The sequence below is a fragment of the Hippopotamus amphibius genome, chromosome 9, assembly GCF_030028045.1.
Source record: "Hippopotamus amphibius kiboko isolate mHipAmp2 chromosome 9, mHipAmp2.hap2, whole genome shotgun sequence".
NCBI classification, from domain to species: domain Eukaryota; kingdom Metazoa; phylum Chordata; class Mammalia; order Artiodactyla; family Hippopotamidae; genus Hippopotamus; species Hippopotamus amphibius.
Window position 1 is genome coordinate 83,993,438 of NC_080194.1, and position 24,961 is coordinate 84,018,398.

The following is a 24,961-nucleotide window of genomic DNA, read 5'->3' on the forward strand; positions in this document are numbered from 1 at the left end:
TGGGGCATGTGGGGTCTTCCTGGAGCAGGGATCGAACCCGTGTTTCCTGCATTGGCAGGCGGATTCTCAGCCACTGCGCCATCTAGGAAGCCCCCTCACCTCTTGACTTTGGGCTTGGTCAGATAAATTTCTTTGGTCAATGGGATGTCAGTGGAAGTTTTACGAGCAAAAGCTTAAAATAGTCTCCCATGTTGGCATTTCCTGCTTGTGCTCTGTGACCACCACGAGAACTTGGGTAGCAGTCTCAGCATGGGCTCTGAATAGGACACATGAAGCAAAGGGACTGTAGTTGGCTTTTGGGCTCACAGCTTGAGGCGGAGCTTCCCCAGCCAACCCACAAACCCTTAGCTCAGAGCAGACCTGAACCTACTCTTAAGCCTGAAGTCCAGCACAGCTCAGCTAAAGTGCTGCAGGTCTACAGGTCCATGAGAACAAATAATCGTTTGTTGTGCAGCATTAATGTGGCAATGACCAACATAGAGGTCATTGGAATAATTCGTGAGAGAGATGATGGGAGCTAGGACCAGGGTGGTAACAGTAGAAGTGGTCAAATTCTGGGTATATTTTGTGATAGAGTCCACAGATTTTGCTGATAGATTGTAAATGGGGTGTGAGAGAAAGAGACAAGTTGGAGATTAATTCTAGGTTTTTGGCTTGAGCAAACAGAAGGATGGAATGGCCATTTTTCAGAAATGGGAAAAACTGAGGGAATTAAAGGTTTGAGGGGTAATATCAGGAGCACAAACATGTTACTGGACATATTAAGTCTGAGTGGCATATAGACATCCAAATAAGGCTGTTAAGCAGGCAGTTGATTATACAAGTTTGCAGCTGGAGGGGAGAAAGGGCCAATGTATGCAGGTATACATCTGGGAGTGATCAGTATGTAGGTGGCTTTTAAAGCTGAGACTGGTTGAGATCAACCAGCCATTGTGATCACTTGAAAAGGCATCCAAGGACTGAGCCTGGGGGCATTTTAGTATTTAGTGGTTGAAGAGTTGAAGAATTAGCCCCAAAGGAGATTGAGAAGGAGCAGCCAGAGAGATAAGAGGAAAATCAGACACATGCTAATAAAGTGTTAGTTCCTATGCGTTGTCCTAACATCACACCCATTCCTACCTTCTCCTCTTTCTTCTCCTCCTTCACCAAAAATATCACCATCCCTAGATGTGTGTGTGTGTGTGTGTGTCTGTATGTACTGACTTGTATGGAAGGAACAGTTTTAATTGCTTCACATATATAACAGAATTATTGAAAAAGTTAACAGGTATCTTTTTTTTTCCCCCATGCTGTATATTCACTGGAAAAAAAATCTTTCTCTCTTCTGGTCTTCTCTCCAGGACAGGGAAGTGAAGTCTTTGCATTAATTCTGGGTCCTCTTGATAATCTCCCAAGAAGGATGACTGTTTAGGGAGTAAGGGGGTTGGATTGGAATAGGTACTTTCAATGAAATGAGGGAATGAACAGCTGGAATCCTGGAGGGCAGTTGATTATTTTTTTTTTTTTTTCTCTTGAAGCCTGGGAGAAGGGCTTAAGGATGGGAGGAAGGGGTCCATTGGGGATTAAAGACTTGTGATTAGCTAGCACGCAGCTCTCTATTGGCAGTAAGACCTTGGAAGAGGGATGGCTGCCTGGAGGTGAGTGGAGATTAGAGGATGAATGTCACAACCTTGAAATCATTGGTGTAAGTCATCCCTACTTGGGTGGAGAAGATCACTTGGGTGAACTTCTGTTCTAGAGCCTGATAAAGGCTCAGTAATAGGGAAGGGCAATAGGGTACCTCAAATGGGCATCTTTTTGCTTTGCAAAAAGAGAATATCTGCACTTAAGGATATAAGTGCATAACATAACAGCTGGTTTTAGAAGCTCCTCAAATCTGAGCTGCCCAAGCACGTTATTGAGCTTTGGCTGTGTGACTGTGAACTAAGAGAGGTGTCACCCTAGAACCAGAGCATGGGACATCCACTGTGGTGCAGACAGGAATCTTAACCAGCCAGGACATTACCTCAGTCTGCTGGTAGAAGTCTACGGCATTAATTGACGACTCCACTTTCTCTCCATTTTGTTTTGGGAAGGGAGCCACATCTTTTGGTCTAAGATATGAACCCTTCAGTTTCTTGGATATTCAAGGGTGGGGAAGCCTCAAAAAAGGAAAACTGAACTTTCTGAAAATAAGGCATTGGAAGCTTGAATGGTTCATTGAAAAAAAAAAATGACATAGGCTCCTGAGTTTGTGAAACAGATATTATCATTTACACATAAAAGAAACTTGGGAAGTTTTAGCTAAAGAAGGGGGCATTTATGATGTTTTGATAGCTTTTGGGGCTTTTTTGGTAAATATTATGTATTAGTCTTGCTCTGTGTGGTTCTGGAGAGCAAGACAATAAAAAAAACCTGTCAGCTGCCTGACTGTAAGAACAGATATTTACTACTAAATCCGAGCACATGAATTGTGCTCAATACATTTTTTTTTTCAATAAAAGACTGACTGCGTGCATGACAAATGAAAACAAATGGGTGAAACTTACAGGGAGACAGATTTTTGACTCAGCTTATCTTTCCAATAATTTGAGTTATTCAAAAAACTAAATGGACTATCCTTGAAAGGCAGTGAAATTCTCTACTACTGGCAGTGAAGCAGGAGCCAAAGGACTATTTTTCAGGGATGTGATAGAGAGAATTTAGTCATTAGATAATAGTTAGATCACACAGCCTCTGAAATCTCTGAAAACTCAGATACTCCTGCTTTGTAACTCTAAATCCAAGGGTCTCTTGACACAGACTTGGGAGAAGTATAAATAAGACTCGTGATCACAGAGAAATCTTCTAGAGGCATGTGTTCAATGGCATGTTTATTAAACAAATGCTCACGACAGATTTTCACAACAGCAACAAATGTTATTTCACTACATCAAATCTCACTAAGAAAAAAAGACAATCACAACAAAGTTGATGGATTTGGATTTTTATGTGTTTTCTGGGGGGTAAAGCCAATCTCCTCACTCGTTTTCCTCTGTTTTGTTTTCTTCAAGATCACTTGATTTCATTTTCTTCACCTCCTCTCTGGCTAAGTGTCCCCGGAAGGCTGCTTGGATTTTGAGAGCAGCATTTTTCTCCATGTCCTTGCCTTCTTCAGAAGATTCCTTCTTGGAAAGGAGAAAAAGTAAAAGACTTCTTAAACATCCCATATATTTTGATGCCATAAAAATAAGTGCATAAATTTAATCAATTTAGAGATGTAACAACTGAGATGGGTTACTTCCTGAGGGAATTTTATATAACATCACGTTGTATATGTACCAAATAGTGAATGCCAAAATATCAGGCAGTTTGTTTTGTCACTCTTTGATATGTCTCTGCAATAAAAGATCATTGCCAACTTCTTCCCCCCAAAACAGCTCCTATTTAACAGCTTCCTATTTAACATTTTTTTGGGGGGTGGTAATAAGTGAGAATCCGTGAAGCAGGATAAAAATGCCAAGAAGAACAGTAAATGTGCTGTTTCAAAATAATCATGATTACACAAAATGGATTAAAGTATTCTTAATTTTTCAATGATTAGCTAATTAAAATCATACATTTAAAGTGAAATGCTAAAGAGAAATCCATTTAGCCCAATAAATCCATTTTAACACGCTGCGTTAAATTTTTGTACATAGCTTATTTTGAAAAAAAACCTAGGTATAATTCACAGATAGTGAAATGTACAGATCTTAAGTGTACAGGTCAATAGATATATAGCTTTTAATATATTTTTTAAATTATAAAAGTGATCCATATACATTTAAAAACTTAAATACCATTGGTAGTGAGTTTTCTCCATTTTCCCAAATCCTATACCTAAGAGGCAGCCATCGTTTTGGATCGAATATCTATATCCTTCTAACATTTCTCTATATACAAATGTATTCATATGGGTATATTTTTGCCTTTTTATTTAAAAAATGAGATCATGCTAATCACAATGTTCTGCAGCTACTTTTTCCACATAACAATGTATCTTGGTTCCTTTTTTCTATGTTATTTAGTATATAATTCTGCTCATTCCTTTTTTTTTATGACACCCATTGTAGTCCACTGTACTGATGTACTTTGATTTCTTTTTTTTAATAAATTTATTTATTTATTTATTTTATTGGCTGTGTTGGGTCTTTTTTGCTGTGCGCAGGCTTTCTTTTTAGTTGTGGTGAGTGGGGGCTACTCTTCATTGTGGTGTGCAAGCTCCTCATTGCCGTGGCTTCTTTTGTTGAGGAGCACAGGCTCTAGGCATGTGGGCTTCAGTAGTTGCAGCACATGGGCTCAACAGTTGTGGCTCACAGGCTCTAAAGCACAGGCTCAATAGTTGTGGCGCATGGGCTTAGTTGCTTCGCGGCATGTGGGATCTTCCAGGAGCAGGGATCGAACCTGTGTCCCCTGCATTGGCAGGAGGATTCTCAACCACTGCGCCACCTAGGAAGCCCTGTACTTTGATTTCTTTACTCATTCTCCCACTAATGGACCTTTGGGTTGTTCAAATCTCCCCTCCCCCCATGACAAAGAGGCAAATTTAGCTCTTTAACTTTAAAATGCAAACAGATTGGTACAAAATCCTCTAAGATGATGCCCTAATGGGAGCAAATGAATTATGCTGAAGTTGGAAATCAGTGGGTTCTCAATTCAAAGTCATAAAAACCTGTGTAAGGAAATGACACTCCCTTCCTTCTTTCCTGACCTCCCATTGCATCTTATGCTAATATTAGGCTGAGTTGCACTGATATAATTCTGAGACGACTTATAAAGGTTATAAGGAAAACTTATGTCCCACCAGGTAGGAAGTAAGGTATTCCTTGAGGGGGATGCCCATTTTGGGTGTCAATTATTGGGTAACTAACTGGGACATTGATACATGAAAAGAAACTTGGAAGTTTGGCCTTCAACATTGTAGAGAGTGAACTATTCTTTCTCTGTAGGCTTGTCCTCTTGAATCTGGACTATGAAACTTATAGACAGTGATATGCTGGTAAATATTTAACAATTGGCTCTCCAGAAAAGCAAAATAGTCCTGATTTGTAGTATTTATGATGATCTCAATACTTCCACTGTGGCTGACTTCAGGCTATCAAAGTGATATTACTGAACATGGAGCTGTGTAGATATGTGCATAACTGTCTCTTAAGAGCTGGCTTTAGCATACCACTGAATACAGGCATCTTTGAGAGTGGACTGAACCTAACCCATTGTTGCTTGGATGTAGGCTGTCAGGCAGGAAGTCATTTTTGTAGAGTGAAATGCATGGAAGATGAGTAGGACTCATTGTGTAAAGCCATTTTATTTGTCTGTATGCAATTCCCCATGCATTTCCTTTTGTTATGTCTGAACCTTTGCCACTGTGTGGTGGTGACAGCATCAGTTAGTGAAAAGTTCCTGAAGTGGAAGGTGAATCTGAAGGATCAAGACTGAGGCTGTGATTTCTGACTGTTCTTCCCCTTGGGGAGATTTTCCCATCTGTTGATAATCTTGGAAAATAAGATTTTATTTTTAAGGGGAAGAATGAATTTTCCTTTATTAAGAGGCATAGCTAAAAATGATCCACCAGTTAGTATATCACTGATGCTAGCTATCTAGGAAGCAAAATCATGATCTTAGCAATATGGATAACAGACTGGATTCATATTTGGAGTATAATTTTAAATTGAGTGATGCATTCTTTGTAGAAATCCAATAGTACATGGAAAATATAACTTACTAAGGCTGTCTCCTCTTTCATAGATATCTGAGACTTTTCTTTTTCAGGCTCAAATTTCTCAGGTGGTTCTTGCTCCTGGAGAGAGGGGAGAGGACCAAATAGGCAATGTTTCCAAAACAGTAAAGTCTTGGATCAAACTACTTAAAGGTAATTAAATATTACTTTAAGTTATTGATAAGTGGTGGGAATTAAACACATGATTTGTTAACAAGGAAAGTAGGTTGGAAGAAGGAATAAAAGAAAACTCTCAAGGGAATATGCATAGACAAATATAAAGAGTAAGGAATTGGTTTAAAAAAGTTTGATCTTTTGCTTTTGGAATGTGTATAGTATTGTTTTATATTAAAAACAAACCACTGGAGATGGAGCTATATGTAATGAGGTGGATAGAACTACAGTCTGTCATACAGAGTGAAGTAAGTCAGAAAGAGAAAGACAAATATTGTATGCTAACTCACATATACGGAATCTAAAAATGGTACTGATGAACTAAGTGACAAGAACAAGGACGCAGATACAGAGAATGGACTGGAGAACTTGAGGTTTGGGAGGGGGCGGGGGCTGAAGGGGAAGCTGAGACAAAGTGAGAGAGTAGCACAGACATGTATATACTACCAACTGTAAAATAGATAGTCAGTGGGAAGTTGTTGTATAACAAAGGGAGTCCAACTCGAGGATGGAAGATGCCTTAGAGGACTGGGGCGGGGAGGGTGGGGGGGACTCGAGGTGGGGAGGAGTCAAGGAAGGGAGGAATACGGGGATATGTGTATAAAAACAGATGATTGAACTTGGTGTACCACCCCCCCCAAAAAAAACCAAAAAAAACCAAAAAAAAAACAAACCACTGTCTTTTACTAAAAGTTGATATGATGCCGTAATGAATCCTGAACAAGGAATAAAAAAGAGGTGTCAATAGTTTCTCAAATAGGAATGAAATAAATGCTATTCCATTTCACAGTATGAGGTCAAGCTGACTTTTTAATGAGGTTTGTAGATTAAAAAAGAAAGTCAAAGAAGTAAGTTTTGCTGTGAAGAAGGGTTTAAATAGAAAAAGGGGGAACCAGCTCTGTCTATTTTGACATGGTTACTGAAATCTTACTCCAGAATAGAAGCATTGTTAATTCACAACCTATGGGAAGAGCTTCTTTAATTTATAAAACATAAATTTAAGGACATAGACATATCAAATAAAGCCTTTAGAATTCAAAAGAGAAGAAAAACCACTCTAAAACTGCTATGTGACATAACATTAAAATTTCTCAACATTATTCCTTTGATTTCAATAAAACCTGAACACAGAGAATCTAGTTAAATGGAAATAAACAGAACATCCCCATATCTGGCAGGCACAAATGGATGGAAGTTCACTTTTGAACTCATGGAATAAGTGACAGGGAGATTTCCTCAGGAAATCCCCGAAATCTACAGTGCAACACCATCAAAATTTGACCTTTGTTAATTCCTTTTAATTCTAATATCTGCTGATGCTTCATGACTAATGTATTATCACAGTTGTCGAGAGTAGTGCTTCTCAGATTTTAATGCACCTACAAGTTACTTTGTGGATCTTGTTAAAATTTAACTTCTGATTTGCAGACCTGGGGTAGAGCCTGAGATTGAATTTCCACCAAGTTCCCAGTTGGTGCCAATGATGTGGATCACACACCTTCCTCAACTGGCGTTCCTCTTCGAGATCACAGAGCACAGAATGCTTTAAGTGATTATTTTCTCAATTTTCCCAAGGATGGTACATAAATAGAATCATTCTGGATACAAAGAAGAGACATTGATTCCTTACATGCAATGGTTGCCTTTGACTTAGGGCTTAATTTTGTTGAGGAGTCTTGGTTGAGAAAGGCTCATTCTAAGAATGCTGCTAAAGAGAAGGGTTCTGTCTCTGAACAGATTGGCTTAATAGAGAAGACTCTATACCATTACCATCTTTAATGTTAATCAGTCTTTTGTAAGATGTCAACGATAAAGAAATAACTGGACGAATAGCATTTTATTTTATGAAATATCATTCATTAATTCAATAAATATTTATTGTGTATCTGCTATTGATAAGCACTGTGATACTCAATAACACTTGAACAATAAATGAAAGTAATTATTCTATCACTTTCAAGTACATTCTTCCTGTTGATCATCTTTAAATTTAAGCTAAGTACTCCACATGATTCAGATACCCTAGAAAAGAGTTTCTTGCCAGAAAGAACAGTACAATTAAAAAGATCTCATAAGATATTTGTGATGCCTCTCACAATATTCATGATTTGAGGAGATACCAACAGTCTCTGTATTGGAGACTGGGAGAAGAATGAACCAAATCCAATAGCTTCACAGGACCATACCTTGAATGCATGGTTGTTATAGAAGCGGTCGTCTACCTTAGTCCCCCATTCTGCTGGATCAAAGCTGGTTTCTAAATAACAAAGATACAATAATTTCAGACTTATTTTGAGTTCATTAAAGTAAATGTAGACTAGTAACATAAAATGTTTTTTTTTTCAAATTATAGGTCCTTTACTGCCAGTTGAAAATTTTATTGACGCACAGAGCCTAGTGCTGTAGATATAACCAGTGATTACTAAATATATGATGATGAATTAAACATCAGATGAACCCTTGAGGATATTGAGAAAGGCAGCTAAAAAACCTAATCACTGCTTTCATAGTTTATAATAAAATGGGAGAGACAGAGAACAAATGCTAAGACTTAAAGTATAGAAATTTATTATTATATGATTATAGAAACATTATGTATTAGCAAACATGGGGAAAATGTAAAAAAAATGCTTAATAGTAAGGAAGCTTGGAAAAGTGAAGGATAGGAGAAGTTTTTAAAAAATTAGGCATACTATGTAGTTAGTTGACATAGACAGAAGTATTTATATTTAAGCAGAATTTTTCTTTAACTTTTCATTATGAAGAATTTCAGACTTAGAAGGTAGAGAGAATAATACAACAAATTTCCATGAGCACATTACTCAGATTCAACAATTTTAATCTCACGATTAATCTTATTTTATTTGTAACTTCACTCACTTTCCTGCCCTTTCTTCTGATTATTTTCAAGCCAATCCCAGGCATTTTACTATTTTATCTACAAATACTTGCTTCAGTATGCATCTCTAAGATATAAAGCCACAACACCACTATCACCTGAAAATACTAACTATAATTCCTTAATATCAGCAACTATCCAATTTCTCCCATTGTCTAATATATTTAATTATCTATTTTTTTTACTGTTGATTTGTTCAAATTAGGACCCAAACAAAGGGCACACATAGCCTTTTGTTATGTCTTTTAAATCTCTTTTAATTGAAACCTCCCTACCTCCCACCCCACATTTTTTCCTTGCAATTTATTTGTTGAGGAAATTGAGTCATTTTTCCTTTGGAGCTTTCCACAGTTGAGATATTCCTGATTCCATTTCCATTATGATTTTTTAACAAGTTCCTCTGCCTCTGAATTGCCTGTAGATTGCTAGTTGAATCTACAGGTTTGATCTGATTCAGGTATGATTTTTTTTTTCAAGAATACTTTATAGGTAGCATGGTATAATTTTGTCAGGAGATATTCAATATCTGGTTGCTTCTCTTTTTACAATTTTTACGGGCCCATTGATGATGACAGCTTAGATAATTTCTTTAGGGGTTGCAAAATGGCAATGTTTTAATTTGATCATTACTTCTTTATTTCTGGAGTACTCAATAAAAAATACTTTCCCTATTTGATTACCCTGAAATACAGTTCTTGCATAAAAGGCAGGTTAAAGGTTTGATTCTTTTCCTTTACTTACCAGTTTTCAGATTAATCAGTTGGTTCCTTAGGGTCCTCTCAAGGAGGTTTTTGTTTGTTTGTTTCTTTTTTTTTAGTAAATAATTATGAACTAATGAACATTTAACAAATCGAATGAATTTTAATCCACTGCATTTTTTAATCTTATAGATGCACTAATTGTCCAATATTGGCAGGAGCTTATTCAGGTGCTCAGATATTTTTGAGTCCTTTGGAAACAACTCTACTAATCTTTGATAGTTTTCTTATTTTCTGGTATGGCAAGGTGTTGAGGCTCATCTTGCACATTTCCTGCCCAGTTCATGGAATATGTTTGTTCTCCAAGAAGCCCTGGTTCATGGAAAATGGTGGTTAGAGGCCACAGTCTAGGGACTAGGTGCTCACTGGTATTGGGTTGGTCATTGTTTTGAGGCCTCTAAAAATATATTGAGAGGACGTCCTAGGCTGTGCAGTGGTTAAGAATTCACCTGCCAGTGTAGGGCACACGGGTTCGATCACTGCTCCAGGAAGATTCCACATGCCTTGGAGCAACTAAGCCTGTGTGCCACAACTATTGAACCTGCACTCTAGAGCCTGTGAGCCACAACTATTGAGCCCATGTGCCTCAACTACTGAAGCCTGTGCGCCTAGAGCCTGTGCTCCACAACAGAAGCCACCTCAATGAGGAGTCCGTGCACCAGAATGAAGAGTAGCCCCTGCTTATCACAACTAGAGAAAGCCTGTGCACAGCAACAAAGACCCAACTCAGCCAATAAATAAATAAATAAACAAATAAATAAAAAAATTTATTTTAAAAAATATAGAGAGCTAGAAAATAATACTTTCATTTTTAAAAATTTTTAAATTTTTATTTATTTTATTTATTTTTTGGGTGCGTTTGGGTCTTCATTGCTGCATACTGGCTTTCTCTAGCTGTGGTGGGCAGTGGCTACACTTCATTGCAGTGTGTGGGTTTCTCATTGTGGTGGCTCCTCTTGTTGCAGAGCATGGGCTCTATCTTCAGTAGCTGCAGCATGCAGGCTCAGTAGTTGTGGCACACAAGCTTAGTTGCTCTGCAGCATGTAGGATCTTCCAGGACCAGGGATCGAACCCATGTCCTCTGTATTGTCAGGTGGATTCTTAACCATTGTGCCACCAGGGACGTCCACTTTCATTTTTTAAGGAGAAAATACATCATGAAGTCACAATGATATTTTTCAATTCAAATTTAGAATTATGGAATTTTATTAACTTCTTTCATTTTTATATTTGTATATCATTTTTCTTACACTAAAAATTCTTTTCCTAATAACAGTAGGATAGTTACTTATTTGCTATGTTCTACAATATATAAAAAATTTCAGAATAAGTATGCCATAATATTGTTAACAGTGATAATTGAAAACAATTTAAGATTTTTTTTAAAACTTCATTTTGTTTTTAGCCTATATCCATCAGGAATGCACAAAGTATTGTGCTATAAAGTCACTTCAAATAATTCTTTTTTGTGTGGTTATGTTACCCACTTAATACTAGTTATGTTCGTTTCACTTTGCTTCTAAATTTAGAAATTTCTTAACAATTTAAAATTTTAATTCTATTTTATAACTGTGAAACATATACAATTTTGTATTCAAAATATATTCAGACAAGCCTAGCTTCTATCCTGTTCCCTCCACTCTCTTCCTTCTCCCCCTAGAGGTAAATGTTAAGTTTTTAAAGATTTATTCTTTCATTTAAAAAATATAAATGAAGTTATGTATTCATATCGACATCTCTTTGTTAGATGATTGGTAGCATACTAAATACATCTTTTCCACCTTAATTTTTTTCACTTAATATATCCTGAAGATTACTGCACAGCATCAGAGAGATCTTCCTCATTCCACTTTTTTGTTTGTTTTAAAGCTGTACGTTAATCAGTAGTGCAGATGTTCTCAAGTTTATTCAAAAAACCCTCTATGATGAATATTTGGGTTGCTTCCTCAAGTAACAATAGAATGAAAAGTGAAGAAGTGGAATTTCTAGGTCAAAGGTAAAATACGTATATAATTTTAGTAGATATTGCTAAGTTCCCCTCCTTGGGGTTGTTTCATTTTGTATCTCCCTAGCAATGTATATGAGTGCTTATTTCCCCTCTAGCCTTTGCCTAGAATAAATTGGCAAACTTTGGGCTTTTTGCCCATCTGATGGGGGCAGTCATGGTGGTTGGCGGTTGGTACCTCAGTGTACTTTGGGTATGGGTTTCTGTTATTTTGTTATTGCGGGTTAGTTTGAGTAGGTTTTCATATGTTAAGAGTCATTTGCATTTATTTTTGTGTAAATTGTTTGCTCATATCACTTGCACATTTTTTATACAGGGTTGTTGGTTTTTCTGTCATGATTTTGACAAGCTTTTTATTTACTACGTTTATTAACCCATTGTGATATAGATTGCAAATATTTTTTTCTGTTTGTCTTTTGTAGTTTTATTTTCCATGTGGTGATACTTTCTCTAATTGCTTTTGGATTTTTTAAGTATAGCAACTTAACTAGTAAAAATTTTTTCCTCTTTTATGTTACAGAGAAATTCATCCATGTTTTCTTCCAGTATTTGTATGGTTTCATTTTTAAAAATATCTAAATCTGATCAATTTGGAACTTTATCCTGGTTTATGATATAAGAAATAGATCCATTTTAATCTTTTTACATCTTTATCTCAAGATCATTTAATAAAAAGCCCACTTTTTCCCTAGTGATTTGCCACTTATATGATATACTAAAACATTTCTTGCCACAAAAATCAAAATTTAGACTAGTAATTACCCACGAGGAATGCTGGCATGGGAATTCTTGCACTGTGTGAGAGACTAGGCTAGAGGGCTCTTTTCTTTCTTTTTGGAAAGACTAAATCCTGATCCTTGTGTCAGTTGGATAATTCACCTTGATTTACGTGAGTGGAAATGGGTGTGGGGCTTACATTTTTTCAAATAGTTTTACCCATTTTTTATTAGAGAGCTTGTATTCTGAGACCATTAATCTGAATCACCAATTGCTTTAATTATCCTGATCTGACTACAAATGACAAATGTTTTTGTAATGAGATATTTCTGAGGTCTAAAATTAAGCAACTAAAGACTTTTTAGCCATGAATTTGTAAAATTAATGTTATAATAACAAAATTAAATTAATGTTTATAACAATTCACCTCTTACTCTAAAGGATGACTCTTAATAGCTTTTTTGTAGCATTCAAGTTTCAGATTGTGCAACAAATATTCACCCTGGATGGAAATGGAAAAGACCAGCAACTCAGGAAATTGGCAGAGATTTTGAGCTCTGTTAGGGTAGAGAGAATTGGAGAAGAGGGTGGAGCTGAGAAGAGGGTGGAGCTGTGCAGTGTGTATGGGTGTTGTTTCAATTTGAGCCTCGTGGTAGGTTTCCTCCCTCTGTAAAATGATTAAAAATGGAATGTTTATTTGCTTGTGACTATTTCTAGTCACCTTTACTACTATGTTGGAATACTGTAATCAAAAGTAATGAGAATAGCTTAAACAAAATGGTTGTTCTAGTCAAGGTTTTAATAGAAACTTATAGTTGTAATAATTCCTATTTTGACCAGTGGGTCAGGTCTTGACAGTCATGAACTTTCAAGGCTAGGGATTTGGAAATTTAACTTATGGAAGCGAAGAAACTCTGCTTTGGCTCTCAACCAAAGAGTCACTGTTGGCATGAATCTTAGTCTCTGGACAGGATGGGACCTTGGAATATAGAAAAAGAATATAAATTACCTTCCCAAGCTGGAAGTTCACTTTTCAAAGCAGTTTTTCTCTGTACCTTTATTGAGGAACAGTTTCCCATATCCCTGCGAATACCAACTTATTTAATCTAAGGAGTATAGATTTTTTTTTTTACAACACTTAATAATACTTTCAAATAAAGAAGAGTCAAAATGTAAAGAAAACCACAAACTCTCCTCCCAGGAAGAATAGACAGTCAACTGCCTGGGAGGCACAGGAACAGCATGCTGGAAAACAGACAGCTAGAGTGGGTGCTCTCCTGAGCTCCTGTTCTACCCAACGTGTCCATGAGAAATACAAAGAAGAAGGCCCGAGTGATAAACAGGTAATCTTCAATAGTGTGAAACAATAAGATTTAAGAGAGCCTGTCAAAAAGGCACATGCTGTTTCAAATAGCAAGAACGGTTAGTTGAAAATACCTGCCTCATAAAGGCTTTCTGTGGAATAGGAATACTCTTAAGCAAGTCTCACCATAATCAAATAGTCGGTCTCTTATTTAGAAAAAAAAGCCCATTTTTAAAAAACTTACTCTCTCTTTTCTCTAGAAGATTCTCAAAATATGCTGCTGCAAAAGCTGGTATATTGTCCGGTTGCTCCCTCAGAATCTCGCGAGTGAGCCCTTCAAGAAGATTCCCAAATCCTTGTGGAATTCGGCAGTGGGTATTGGAGAATGGAATCGACATCTCCTTGGGAGGAACTGCCTATTGTACCTAGAGATTCATTAAAGAGTACCGTCTTTAAATTTGTCTGATATTACTTATATAACCACAACTATGAAAACAAATTATTTCTGAGACCCCAAATTTCTGGACTTCAATCCTTTTTTCCCCAACACAAGTCCATCCAAAGAGTTTTGAAATTTTCCATTATTAGAATATTAAAAATATTTAATAGATGAAATCATTTTTAAAAAATTACAAAAATCACAGATTCTTCCCTATAATACTAAGTACTTTCCCCTCTCTCCCTCTGTCTCTGGCTTTAAAACGGTAATTTTTGCTATCCCACAGGAATTTAGAGAGAATGGTTGTTAAAAACTCATCTTACATTGCCGAAAAGGCCCTTATTTAAGATCTAAAATTAAAGAGAAAAAAGAACTAGTCCTTGTTATAGAAATTAATTTGTCGAATGAATGTTTCACCCTTAGTCGTTCCCTTAGTTTCCATTTCTGAAGCATGACCTACAATGCCTCGTCGAAGCATCTACATACTCTGGAAGAGGCAGTGGGGGCTGTGGGGGCGGAGGGGCTGGGGGCAAAGTCATGATTTTGCAATTCCAGCCTCCAAAGTTTTGGGATTCTTAAATTTTCTGGTTTTGTCTGGACCAGGTCTTCTCTTCCGGTTTTGTAATACAAGGGCCAGATAAGGATAGCGGCTAAGCAGTGGGCTGGGCTAGCTACTGAGTCTGCAAACAACACTCAGGGACCTGGCCTGCTTGTGAGAGTGTCAATGCCGAATAAGGCCGGAAGCCGTGGTAGGGGTCTAGGTGGGGAACTAGACGGCTTAATGAGACCGAATCTGTGAAGTTTTTTCTTCTTTTTTTGAGGGAACAGGAGATGAGACATTAACTCATTGGTCGGTGAAAGGAAGAGACCCTGAACCAATGTGGGGAGTGGAGGGCGGTCGGAGGAGGTACACAGGTCTAGTCGGGGGCGGGACGTGGAGGATCTGGGATTTCAGACTCGCACACTGGGCTGCTTGGCTCCCAGTCTGCCCTAGGCTTCCCGGAATGCGGCGGGAATACTAGAGGCGAAGGGAAAAGGCGAGGTCTCGATTTCGAAGAGTAAATGGGATAAACCGCCTCACCTCTTCGTTCTCTCAGAGCTGGAGCCGATGGTTCCGGTTGTTTTTTCTCGTTGCCGGGAAACTGTTTTTTTTTTTTCCAGTCAACTACGGCGGCCGACGAGAGGCACGGGCCCTCCCGGTGGCCGCGGACGGCTTCGCGGACTGAATGGCCCGCAAAGGGCGGAGTCAGGCCTTTTCCGCCCCGCTCAGGCCCCACCCCGCGGCCCCGCCCCCGCTGTTGTCCACGCCCAGAGGCCCGCGCGGGGGTGTCGGCTTCTCACAAACATGGTCGCACCGGGATTTGTCTTTGGGCTGGTGTTATCATTACTGCTGCGGGCCCACGCAAGTGCAGGTGAGGCGGCCGGGCTCGACCCGACCCCTGCCCGTCGGTCAGCCTCCGAGATCCCGCGTCCTCCGCAGGACCGCCTCGCGCGCCCTTCTCTCTAGGTCCCGGAAGGAACCCCGGCAGGAGCCGGATTCTCCCACCCAGGCCTAGGTTGCGGGTGTCTGCTGGGCAGGAGCCCGGCCCATCCGCTTCCTCCATTCCCTTCCACCGCCCCAATGATGCAGTGTGTGGGGCAGCGGGAGAGTTTCGTTTATCTGAGGAGGGGAGGCTCAAATGTGCCCCGACCGAGGTCCTCAGTGTCTGAATAGCTGCAGGGGAGCTCGAAGGGGAGGGGGCGAAGCTAGTTAGGTAATATTTGGAAACTGGTGACTGAGTCATCCAAAACATTTCAGTGTTGCCCCCTCAGTGGTGCCCCTGGGGAGGGTTTGCTTCAGGCTGGGTTCCTTGGGGGAATTAAATTTTACTAGTTTAAGTGGGGATTAGGGCTAAGAAAGACAGACAACCCCCTCACTAGCTCAGAGTATTTAAGTCTCAGCTTTGATTCCCGATGCAGCTCGCAGACATTGGCGGCGGGATAATGTGCGTGGCATTGGGGTGGAGGATGACTCACTTTGACTATTGTCCAGGTCATATCGTGTCATTTGAATACCCCAGGCTGGACCCTGGGTCGTAGAAAAGGAAAGCAAGTTGAGGTGGGAGAACAGACGGAGTGCAGAAAAATGACTGCTGCTCTGCCTAAGAACCGGCAAAGTACCCAGATGCAGACAAACTGCAACCCTTAAGTGGTTTTTCAGTGTTTAACAAAAGTGTAAACTAGCAGCACTCTATCACTGCTTGACTCATCCCCATTCAGTGACCTTTGAGTCCAGTATATGAGGTAGGGAGAAGGGAAAGAGGAGAATAGGGCCATTATTCTATTAATTTTTCTGTTAAAGGCTGTTAACTTTAATATTACTATCTTGGCCTTTGGGTCATCTTGCTACATCACCTTCATTAACAGTGACTTTATTTTTTAATTCATTAATGCTCTAAATTTTCTTTCCTTCTTATTTGGTTGCATATCCTGACTTCTTTCCTTGAAATCATTACCCCTGTGCCCATGTTTATCTCGTAATATTTGAAATGTACAAAAACATATGTAGCAATGAAACAATAAAACCAGCGCCCAAGGGCTCTAAGCAATTTGAGAGCTAGAACGTTGTAGTTTTCTTGAGACTCCATGGACATTCCTCCCTGATGCATCCACCAGACCCTCACCAGAGGTAACCACTGTCCTAATTATGTCATTCTGCTTTTAACGATTACTTTTAACTTCCCAGAACACTAATTCCTGTTTTTCTACTCCAACACCCTAACAAAGAAGAAATTTGAAGACCTAAAAAAAAAAAAATTCAAATGTTAAGTGTCTTGTATTTGACAAAAACAATCACCAGTCCCACTTCCTTTCGTTTCACTGTCTACTCTTATCAGCTTGGAATGTGAGCTTTATAAGGACAGGGAATATGACTTTTCTTTGATTTACCACCAGTACCTAACTGTGGCAAAGCGGAAATTGCAATAACTTTGGAATCAGGTGGCTTGATTTCTTGTCCTGTCCTAAACTACCTATGTGATTTGAGGCCAAAGAAGTTTAACATCTGTAGTGTGTTTAGCTCAGTGCCTGCCACAATTAAGCGTCCCAGTAGAATGTAAGCTCCCTGCTGGCAAGGAGTTTTGTCTACTTTTTTTCCCCTTCTTCCTTTCACTGTTATATCCTCAATGCTTAAAATCGTGCCTGGCACACAGGAGGCATCTTTATTTTTTTTTTAATTTATTTATTTAAAAAAATTATATTTGTTTGTTTAGATTGCATAGGGGCTTTGTTGCTGCACACAGACTTTCTCTAGTTGTGGCAAGCGGGGTCTACTCTTTGTTGTGGTGCTTGGGCTTCTCATTGTGGTGGCTTCTCTTATTGAGGAGCACAGGCTCTAGGCTTGTGGGCTTCAGTAGTTGTGGCTTGTGGGCTCTAGAGCACAGGCTCAGTAGTTGTGGTGCACCAGCTTAGTTGCTCCGCAGCATGTGGAATCTTCCCAGCCCAGGGATCGAACCTGTGTCCCCTGCATTGGCAGGCGGATTCTTAACCACTGTGCCACCAGGGAAGTCCCCATAGTAGGCATCTTTAAATATTTGTTGAAATAATCAATTAATATGCAAGCTATTTAAAAAATTACCCAATTTACTTGGGTTTCAGTTTGTTAATCAGTAAATAACATAATTATATCCCAGGATGTAAAAGATTCTTTCCACCTCTAAAATTCTTTAACTCTGAGTAGAGTCACGCACAGAGAGGTTCAGTGAATGTGTGTTGTTGAAAACAGACTGACCAGGAAAAGTATTTTCCCCAACATTTGAGAAGGTGGCTGGACACCTCCAGAGCCCCTTACTTGCATGGGCTCATGGCTGCAGCAGCCAGTTTTCTTCAATCCTTTCTCTATCCCATCCTCTTTCTGCTTAGCTCTTAGGCCTTTAGTTTTCAGGTTTTGTTCCATAAGAAGCGCTTACCCAAGACGAGGCCTTCCCACACACGCGCCTCTTCCCTTCCCTCCAGCAGGCTGCCAACGTGCTTATGCAATTCTGGGCTGTTGTAGTCTCTTCTTAGAGTGTTTTGCTCCTGGTAGCTGTGCACCTCCAGCCTAGTGGGTCTAATGGATGATCTTTGATTGTCATGTAGGTTTTATGATGGAACAAACTCCTAAGAGAGAGCTGAGGATGTCTCAGGACTGGGCTGTTATTCAAAGTGCAGGACAAATAGGCCACCAAGTCTATGCAGGAGACCCCATTAGCTGTGCTGCCCTGCATAGCCTAAGGGGCTGTCATCATTTGTAGCTTCCAGGGAGGAAAATGTCAACTTTGTTAGTTCTGATTCTCTTTCCTGCCTATCATTTATGTTTAAAACCCTTAAAAAAAAATCTTAATTTTGTTAATTATTTTCTTCTAGGGAGTTTTGTCTGTTTTGTTCAGACAAATTGGGATGTAACTTAAAAAGTTTTTTTTTCCCTGTATTAAGTTTTGATGAGGAACTCACTGAGACAATTTGGATAGATGCTTGTTATTAATAAAATACTTCGATATAGGCTGGATGTTAAAAATAGGAATGATCTCGTTAAAGCAAATTCTTATTCAGTCTTGTTAGTGACTGTCTAGAATAGAATCCACAGTTTCAAGTGCTCTTTCTCTTTTTGTATAATTTAGCTTGTGAAATGGGTGAATTGCAATGAAAGATCTTTTGTTCAGACACTTTGACCTTCTGTCTCTCACTAACCTTATTTTTTGCACCTTAATTTATATGAATTTACCTTAGAAGGAGGCAGATTTGTCGCAGATATTCATAAATGTTTATTTAGAATTTTCAGTGGGTTGTCAAAAAACACGATAAGGAGAATTATTTGAGGGAAATTGACATTGGGAGGATGGAAAGGGGGAGACAGAGTGTGGAAAAAGATTAGAAAAGGCTGTGTTGCAGAGGGGCAGGCTTCTTTATTCCCAGCCATGAGGAGTGGGAGTCATAATGGGAAGTAGGGAAAGGAAGTGATTTATTTTTCTCATAAATACCATCTGTGAGGTGCATAAAAAGAGCATTTTAGTGATTTGGGGGCGGGGGAGGGTGGAGAGAGTCAAGCATTAGGGCCAAGCCTGAGAGCAAAGGAAGATGAAGAGCTTTGAAGGGGAGGAGGCTTGTGGTAAATGGGCTGCCCTAGGCTCTGAGTTTTCCTTATTGGTCATCTTGTTCTATGAGGCATATTGCTGGAGACTGTTCTTGTTATGCTGCTTACCTAATTAGGAGGAATAAGATCTCATTTTAGAAAATTAAAAGGACTGGGTATCTTCACATTCTCATGCATTAAGACTGTATGTTCCTTGCTGTTTAACCAGATTCAATCTGGTGATGAATCTCTCCAATGATGCTCTTCTAAGTGTTTGCTCAATTTTTTAGATGTTGGTTTTCGCTTTGCTTCCTACATCGATAATTACATGGTGCTGCAGAAGGAGCCTGCAGGGGCAGTGATCTGGGGCTATGGTGTATCTGGAGCCACAGTGACAGTGACTTTGTGCCGAGATCAGGAAGCCATCATGAAGAAAGTGACCAGTGTAAAAGGTAAGACAGGTCATCCTCTGCTCAGCTTTTGGCTTCTTCTGCCACCTGCTGGATGATCTGAAAATGAATGCTAATACTTCAGCTCAGGTTATCCATCCATCTATCCATCCATCCATCCATCTGGTTATTTGAATATTTACCATGTGCACTGAAGATACAAAGGAAAAAAAGACCAAGTCAAAGTCCCTGTCCTCAAGGAGCTCATGGACTAATGGGAATAGACATCAAGCCATACAGTGCAGTGTAATAGGTGCTCTGATGGAGGTGGATATGGGGTGTCATGCAATACACAAGAGAAACATCTAACTCAGATTGGATGGTAAGGGAAGGTTTCCACTGAAGGTGACATTTGAACTGAATCATATATAAAGGAGAAGTAGCATGGAGGAAGGGTTAAGAACCTAGGCTCTGGAATTCACTGTCCCCATTCAGATCCTGACCCTGTCACTTAATGGCTATATAACCTTGGACATGTAATTTAACATCTCTGTGTCACAATTTCTTTATTTGTAAAGCGGTGATAATAATGATATTTAGGATTATTGTGAGGATTAAATGAATTAACACACGTAAAGTGCTTAGAACAGTGCCTGACACACAATAAGTACTGAATAAGTGTTATTGTTGTTTTTATTATTATAATATTTAGTTAATTACTCAAATTTTTACTGAGTGCCTACTAAGTGCCAGATACTGTGCTGGGTACTGGTTATACAGTGATAAGCAAAACAGACGTGATCTCTCCCCTAATGAAGCTTATAGGTCAGAGGAGGAGACAGAAAAATAATAAGCAGTTATAGCTAAGTGTGGTAAGTACCACGATGGAGAAGTACAGAGTGCTTTGGGAGTGCTTAGGGTGGATAATTAACTTAGTCTAAGGCTTATTTTGAAAGATGAGCAGGGCAAGCCAGGTAGAGGGAATAGTCTGGGCAAAGGCATGGAGGCGTGAGTGAGGCTGGGTCACTGGAGGAATGTCAGGCAGGTTGGTTTGTCTGGGCCACTGGGGTGTGTGACTGGTGGTGGATGGCAGGAGGTAAGGTTGGAAATGTAGGGAGGCTTGTTTGTTGTTGCCATGGAGCATATACTCTGGATAGATGGATATGTATTCATAGAGCATATATTTTGGATAGATGGATTTTAAGCAGCAAAATAACACAATCAGATTTGTATTTTAGAAAGATTACTCTGGCAGCACTGTGGCAGAAGGATTGGAGATGGATGAGACTAGAGGTGGTGGGACCTGTTAGCAGGCTGTTATGATATTCAGGCAATAGACACTGAGAGCTTGACCCCAAATAGTGGCTGTGAGGATGTTCAAGAAAGTGAGAATTAGCAGTTAGCAGGCTTCATGAGCAGAGAGGTTCTACAGAGGAGTCTCTGGCTAGAACAGATAAAGATGTATAAGATAGTGTGTGGAGGAGCTAGAAGTTACTGGATGCAGGAAGGCATGCCCAGGGCTGGGGCAAGTGGAGACCTGGTTGTATCTTAGTCAGAGGTAAGTATATAGCTATGGGATGTTGAGGTGAGAGTCAGACAGGTGAGGAGTCTTCTCTGGGGGAGGGAGTGGAATTAATGTGGCGGTTGCTGGTTTGAGAGGGGACTTGGATATATATGTGACAGTGAAGCTTGTGGAAATTTTATTGGCCCCTGAAAACAAGGATTACCTGATTAGTTTTGTCAACATACAGGACCGATATCCAAACCAGAGTGATCAGATGCTGGTGCAGACTTTTAATAATTCGTTTCCATTCAACAAACATTAAAAAATACAAAGTACCAGACACAGATGCAAGGTAAGTGCTTTAGTTCTTGGGTTTTAAGATTTTTTAAGGTAAGAAGCTTATTGGGTGAAATTCAGAGGCCTGAAAGGGAAGTTTAAGCTGATTGAGAAGCTGTTCTCCGTGAGATTTAAATGCTATTGGTGACTTGTAGGATATACTTAAAATGGAGAATTCAGGAGACTAGCGATGCTTTCTTTTTGTGTTGTGTCCGTCTCAGAAATGAACAGTACAGAGTACAGATAGTGATACTCTCAGTAAAATGACATTGATCTAAAGAATTGATGTAGTTTAAAAACAAGAAATAGGATTTCCTTGGTGCTAATAATTAACATTACCAATAAATACTTAGGAGACAGAGACTTCCCAGTACTGTAGAAAGAAAGCACATAATATATAGCATTTCTATTTAAAAAAATGTTTTTATGCATTATTTTTGGTTTTTCCCCCTTCATGGCTGTTGCAGGACCAATATTTGGAGTGGCCAGAGACAAGGCGGTAGGGGAGGTGGTGACAAGGAGTAAAAGGTAGTAGTTAGAGGATGAGCCCCTCTTCTCTGCAGTGATCGTGAACCTGCTCACTTATCTTGAGTTTAACTCTATAAACATCAGCCAAGGGCTTATTATGTATAAAACACGGAGCTAGAAACCCTAGAAAACACAGAGACGAATGTAAATAGTGTCTGCCTTCCAGGAACTCACTCTCTCATGCTGTCCTTTCACATTTAGCAGTTTAGGTTCAAGTAATGCTTCAGTTGCTTCACTGCAAAGTGATGCGTCATTTAGAGTTAAAATATCCAGAAGCAACTTAAGGGATTCGTAGACTATTGAGGTAATTTCACAGAAAAACTGTTATTATTGGTGGGGTGGCGGATAGATCTGTTTGTTAGGCTCTCCACACTGGCTTGGTAGAGAAGGAAGGTATTGTAGTTTATACAGATCCACAAACCTACTGCAGTGGACATCTTGCTCTGTCCTGCCCATGAAGCAAAATGGATGAAGTGTTATTTAGAATAAAACAGATAGACCCTATTTAAAGGGCTCACCTCAGTTAGGTCAGGCCCACCCAGGATAATCTTCCTGTGTATTAACTTAAAGTCAACTGATTAAGGATTTTAATTATATCTGCAAAACCCCTTCATCTTTTCCATGTAACATAACCTAATCATGAGCATGGCATCTTATCCCTTTTGCTATTTTCTGTTGATTGGAAGCAAATCATATATTCTCCCTACACTTGAGGGGAGGGACTATACAAGGGTGTGACTCATGGGGGGGGTCACCTTAGGGTGTGTCTGCCATAGCATGCTATTGTTTAAGTAACTTGCATCAACAGTTTTATTGATATATTTAGGCTTTTTTTTTTTTTAACATTCATATTTGGTGGTGGTGGACATGAACTTTATACAGAATAATGCAGGTCAGGAAGGGGCAGTTTGGGCAGTAAGGCTTTCTTTACCTCCAAGTCACTTCCACAAATCAATGAACCCGTTTGCAACTGGTGAAGTGCCAGGGTCCTGTAGGGGAAGAGGTGATCAGGGCTGCTTCCAGCTCTAGGCTTTTCCTCTTGGGAAGGGAAAGGTTGTTGGATAATTTTCCTTTTTCTCTTCTTGGCTTCTGAGATTTGGCACAATAACCTGAAAAATAATTAACATCTGATGTGAACAGCAAAGAGAAAAAAAGCAAGATGCACTTTATGACTAATCATGTCTCTAGACAAATTAATTAATTTTTTTTGCCTTTGATTGTTTATTCTTCCCATTTTGCAGTGGGGGTTGGTCTCGGAGATGGAGAGAACATGGAGAGAGTTCTTTACTTATGCCCTTGGTTGGAATATGAAGAGAAGAGGGACAGTGAGAAGTAGGTCACCAGATACGTTAACCATTGGGCAGGAAAACACAAAGCCCCAGTCAGTTTGCATGGCTTTCTTGTCAGTATAACCCAGGGCTGGGGTTTACTCTCTGCCATTTACTTGACGGAGTGCCCAGCACATGGTAAGCGCTCTTAGTAGCTGTACTACCGTGAAGGGAGGACATGAATCCTCCTAGATGGGAGCAGAAAGAATGGGAGGAAGCAGAGATTTGAATGCAACAAAAATGAGCATTTATAGAAACCTGGGCCTGGATTGGTAAGAGAGATTGCAAGACGGCAAGTGATGGGGGCCCAGAGGAAGGAACAAGAGTGACTGTTGCTTAGAAAGCCCATCAGGATCAGCAAAAGCCAGCTGGATGGTGAACTTCAGCTCTTCATGGTCGGTCACTCCATTTTATTGCTTGGACTCAACCTAATGGACTTGGTGGGTCAACACAGTTTCTGAAATCTATAACCGGACTTCACTGGCCTGTGGTTAGCTCCACTTTAACCAACTGGTCCTAAACGGACAGGCCTAGGCCTGATCAATTCTCCTGGTGAAATGTTCCACCCTTGCCTTGAGCCTAAGAAACAGTCTTCACAAGGGCCGCTCTCCTTTGTACTATATACTTACATGGGAGTAAATCTGCATTGTTTTAAATGAATTGTTTCTGAGTTAGTTTGACCATTAATAATAACCTCTCTGTAGTGGATCTGGTTTCCCCCGCTTTGCGTGGCAGTTAACTTTACTTAACACTCATTGTTGTGTCAGAGTTTTTCTTTTATGAAGTGGGAGAGGAGAAGAGCTAGAAAGTAAAAGAACTCGAGGACTAGAACAGAAGCAAGTTCTCCAAGGTCTTTGAGGAAGTTGAGTGGTTTCCTCGGGGGAGCAGTTCTTGGGAACAAGGCTCAATCTCAATGCCTAGTTCTCTTCAGACTCTTAGGGCCTAGAGGGAGCTCATCTTCTCACTGTAGTAGGATGGTATTGCCCTGTTTTGCCCCAACGTCTGCCCCTTTCCTTCTCTGTCTTTTTATTGCCAGGCAGCAAAGCTTTTCAGAAGCTCTGGTGAAGGTAGTTTTCCGCACCAGCCATATTGCTTGGATGGACACTAAGTGTGAATACCTAATAAACAGTAGTGACTAGGAATAGCTTGTACAGTAGTAGAAGGCTCAAAAATAGTCCTGTCCTGGGTTTTCTAGGGATTGACCTCATCATCACAAATGAGTAATGTTGATGGCAGGAGGACAGGGCTCCAGTAAGAAATGTCAGTGCAAGAAGCCTGGAAAGACCTTGGCAAGGCAGCGGTTGGGACAGATTGGAGAGTCTGCCTGCTCAGACGAGAGAGCCATACGGAGCACATCACACCTGTGCGACACAATCTGTACGAGCTGCCCACTGTTTCCAAAACAGTGATTTTTCTGCTTTAGGTGAATTCTGCGTTTAATATGTTGATGTCTGTGGCTATCAGTGGTATAAAAACAATAGTGAACATTTGGTCCTGGGCTTCATTGACCTTGCACAGGTGGGAGTAGCAGGCTCAGTCAGCTGTGCTTCTGAGGGGAGCGACCTGTGCCCTTTAACTGATGCCTGAGGGTTTTGAACGTTTCTCCCAGGACCCCGAGCAGTTCTTTAAGATTGGAGCCTTTACCCATCTCCTGCCGTGCGTCTGGACTTCTCTCCTTACCTCTCACTGATTAGAAGAAACTTAGCACAGTGCCTGGCACAGAGTAGGCACTTGGCTAGTATTTTTTAAAAAATAAATTTATTTATTTATTTA

General features: G+C 39.8%; 3 protein-coding genes across 5 annotated transcripts in view; 1 reads left to right on the forward strand and 2 right to left on the reverse strand.

Moving 5' to 3' along the window:
* Nucleotides 1–2,822: 2,822 nt before the first annotated feature.
* Nucleotides 2,823–15,241, reverse strand: SPA17 (sperm autoantigenic protein 17). Of its 2 annotated transcripts, none has more exons than XM_057750090.1 (5): nucleotides 15,096–15,241; nucleotides 13,820–14,000; nucleotides 8,080–8,150; nucleotides 5,726–5,800; nucleotides 2,823–3,146 (listed from the first exon to the last, which is right to left on the reverse strand). In XM_057750090.1, exons 2-5 carry the CDS (start codon nucleotides 13,971–13,973, stop codon nucleotides 3,000–3,002), a joined length of 447 nt encoding a protein of 148 aa, XP_057606073.1. In that variant the 5' UTR covers nucleotides 13,974–14,000; nucleotides 15,096–15,241; the 3' UTR covers nucleotides 2,823–2,999. The 2 variants fall into 2 exon arrangements, with proteins under 2 accessions (XP_057606073.1, XP_057606074.1); XM_057750091.1 differs by having other exon boundaries at nucleotides 2,823–3,143; nucleotides 15,096–15,232.
* Nucleotides 15,242–15,324: 83 nt separating this feature from the next.
* SIAE (sialic acid acetylesterase) overlaps nucleotides 15,325–24,961 on the forward strand; it is a 35,369-nt gene continuing 25,732 nt past the window's right edge. For both annotated transcript variants that reach the window (XM_057748072.1, XM_057748073.1), the window contains exons 1-2: nucleotides 15,325–15,426; nucleotides 19,394–19,555. In XM_057748072.1, the coding sequence (XP_057604055.1) occupies nucleotides 15,360–15,426; nucleotides 19,394–19,555 (229 nt within the window). In that variant the 5' untranslated portion in view covers nucleotides 15,325–15,359. The remainder of the gene's footprint in view (nucleotides 15,427–19,393; nucleotides 19,556–24,961) is intronic.
* Nucleotides 21,272–24,961, reverse strand: part of TBRG1 (transforming growth factor beta regulator 1) — a 42,551-nt gene continuing 38,861 nt past the window's right edge. The window contains exon 9 of the mRNA XM_057748074.1: nucleotides 21,272–22,969. Within this exon, the coding sequence (XP_057604057.1) occupies nucleotides 22,812–22,969 (158 nt within the window). The 3' untranslated portion in view covers nucleotides 21,272–22,811. The remainder of the gene's footprint in view (nucleotides 22,970–24,961) is intronic.

Excerpts from the sequence above, each read along its gene's own strand:
- SPA17 (XM_057750090.1), bottom strand. The coding sequence starts at position 13,973 with ATGTCGATTCCATTCTCCAATACCCACTGCCGAATTCCACAAGGATTT. Across the intron at positions 8,151-13,819 it reads TCTTCTAGAGAAAAGAGAGA|AAACCAGCTTTGATCCAGCA; the intron begins GTAAGTTTTTTA and ends TTTGTTATTTAG. Across the intron at positions 3,147-5,725 it reads TGAAAGAGGAGACAGCCTTA|AAGGAATCTTCTGAAGAAGG; the intron begins GTAAGTTATATT and ends CTCCTTTCCAAG.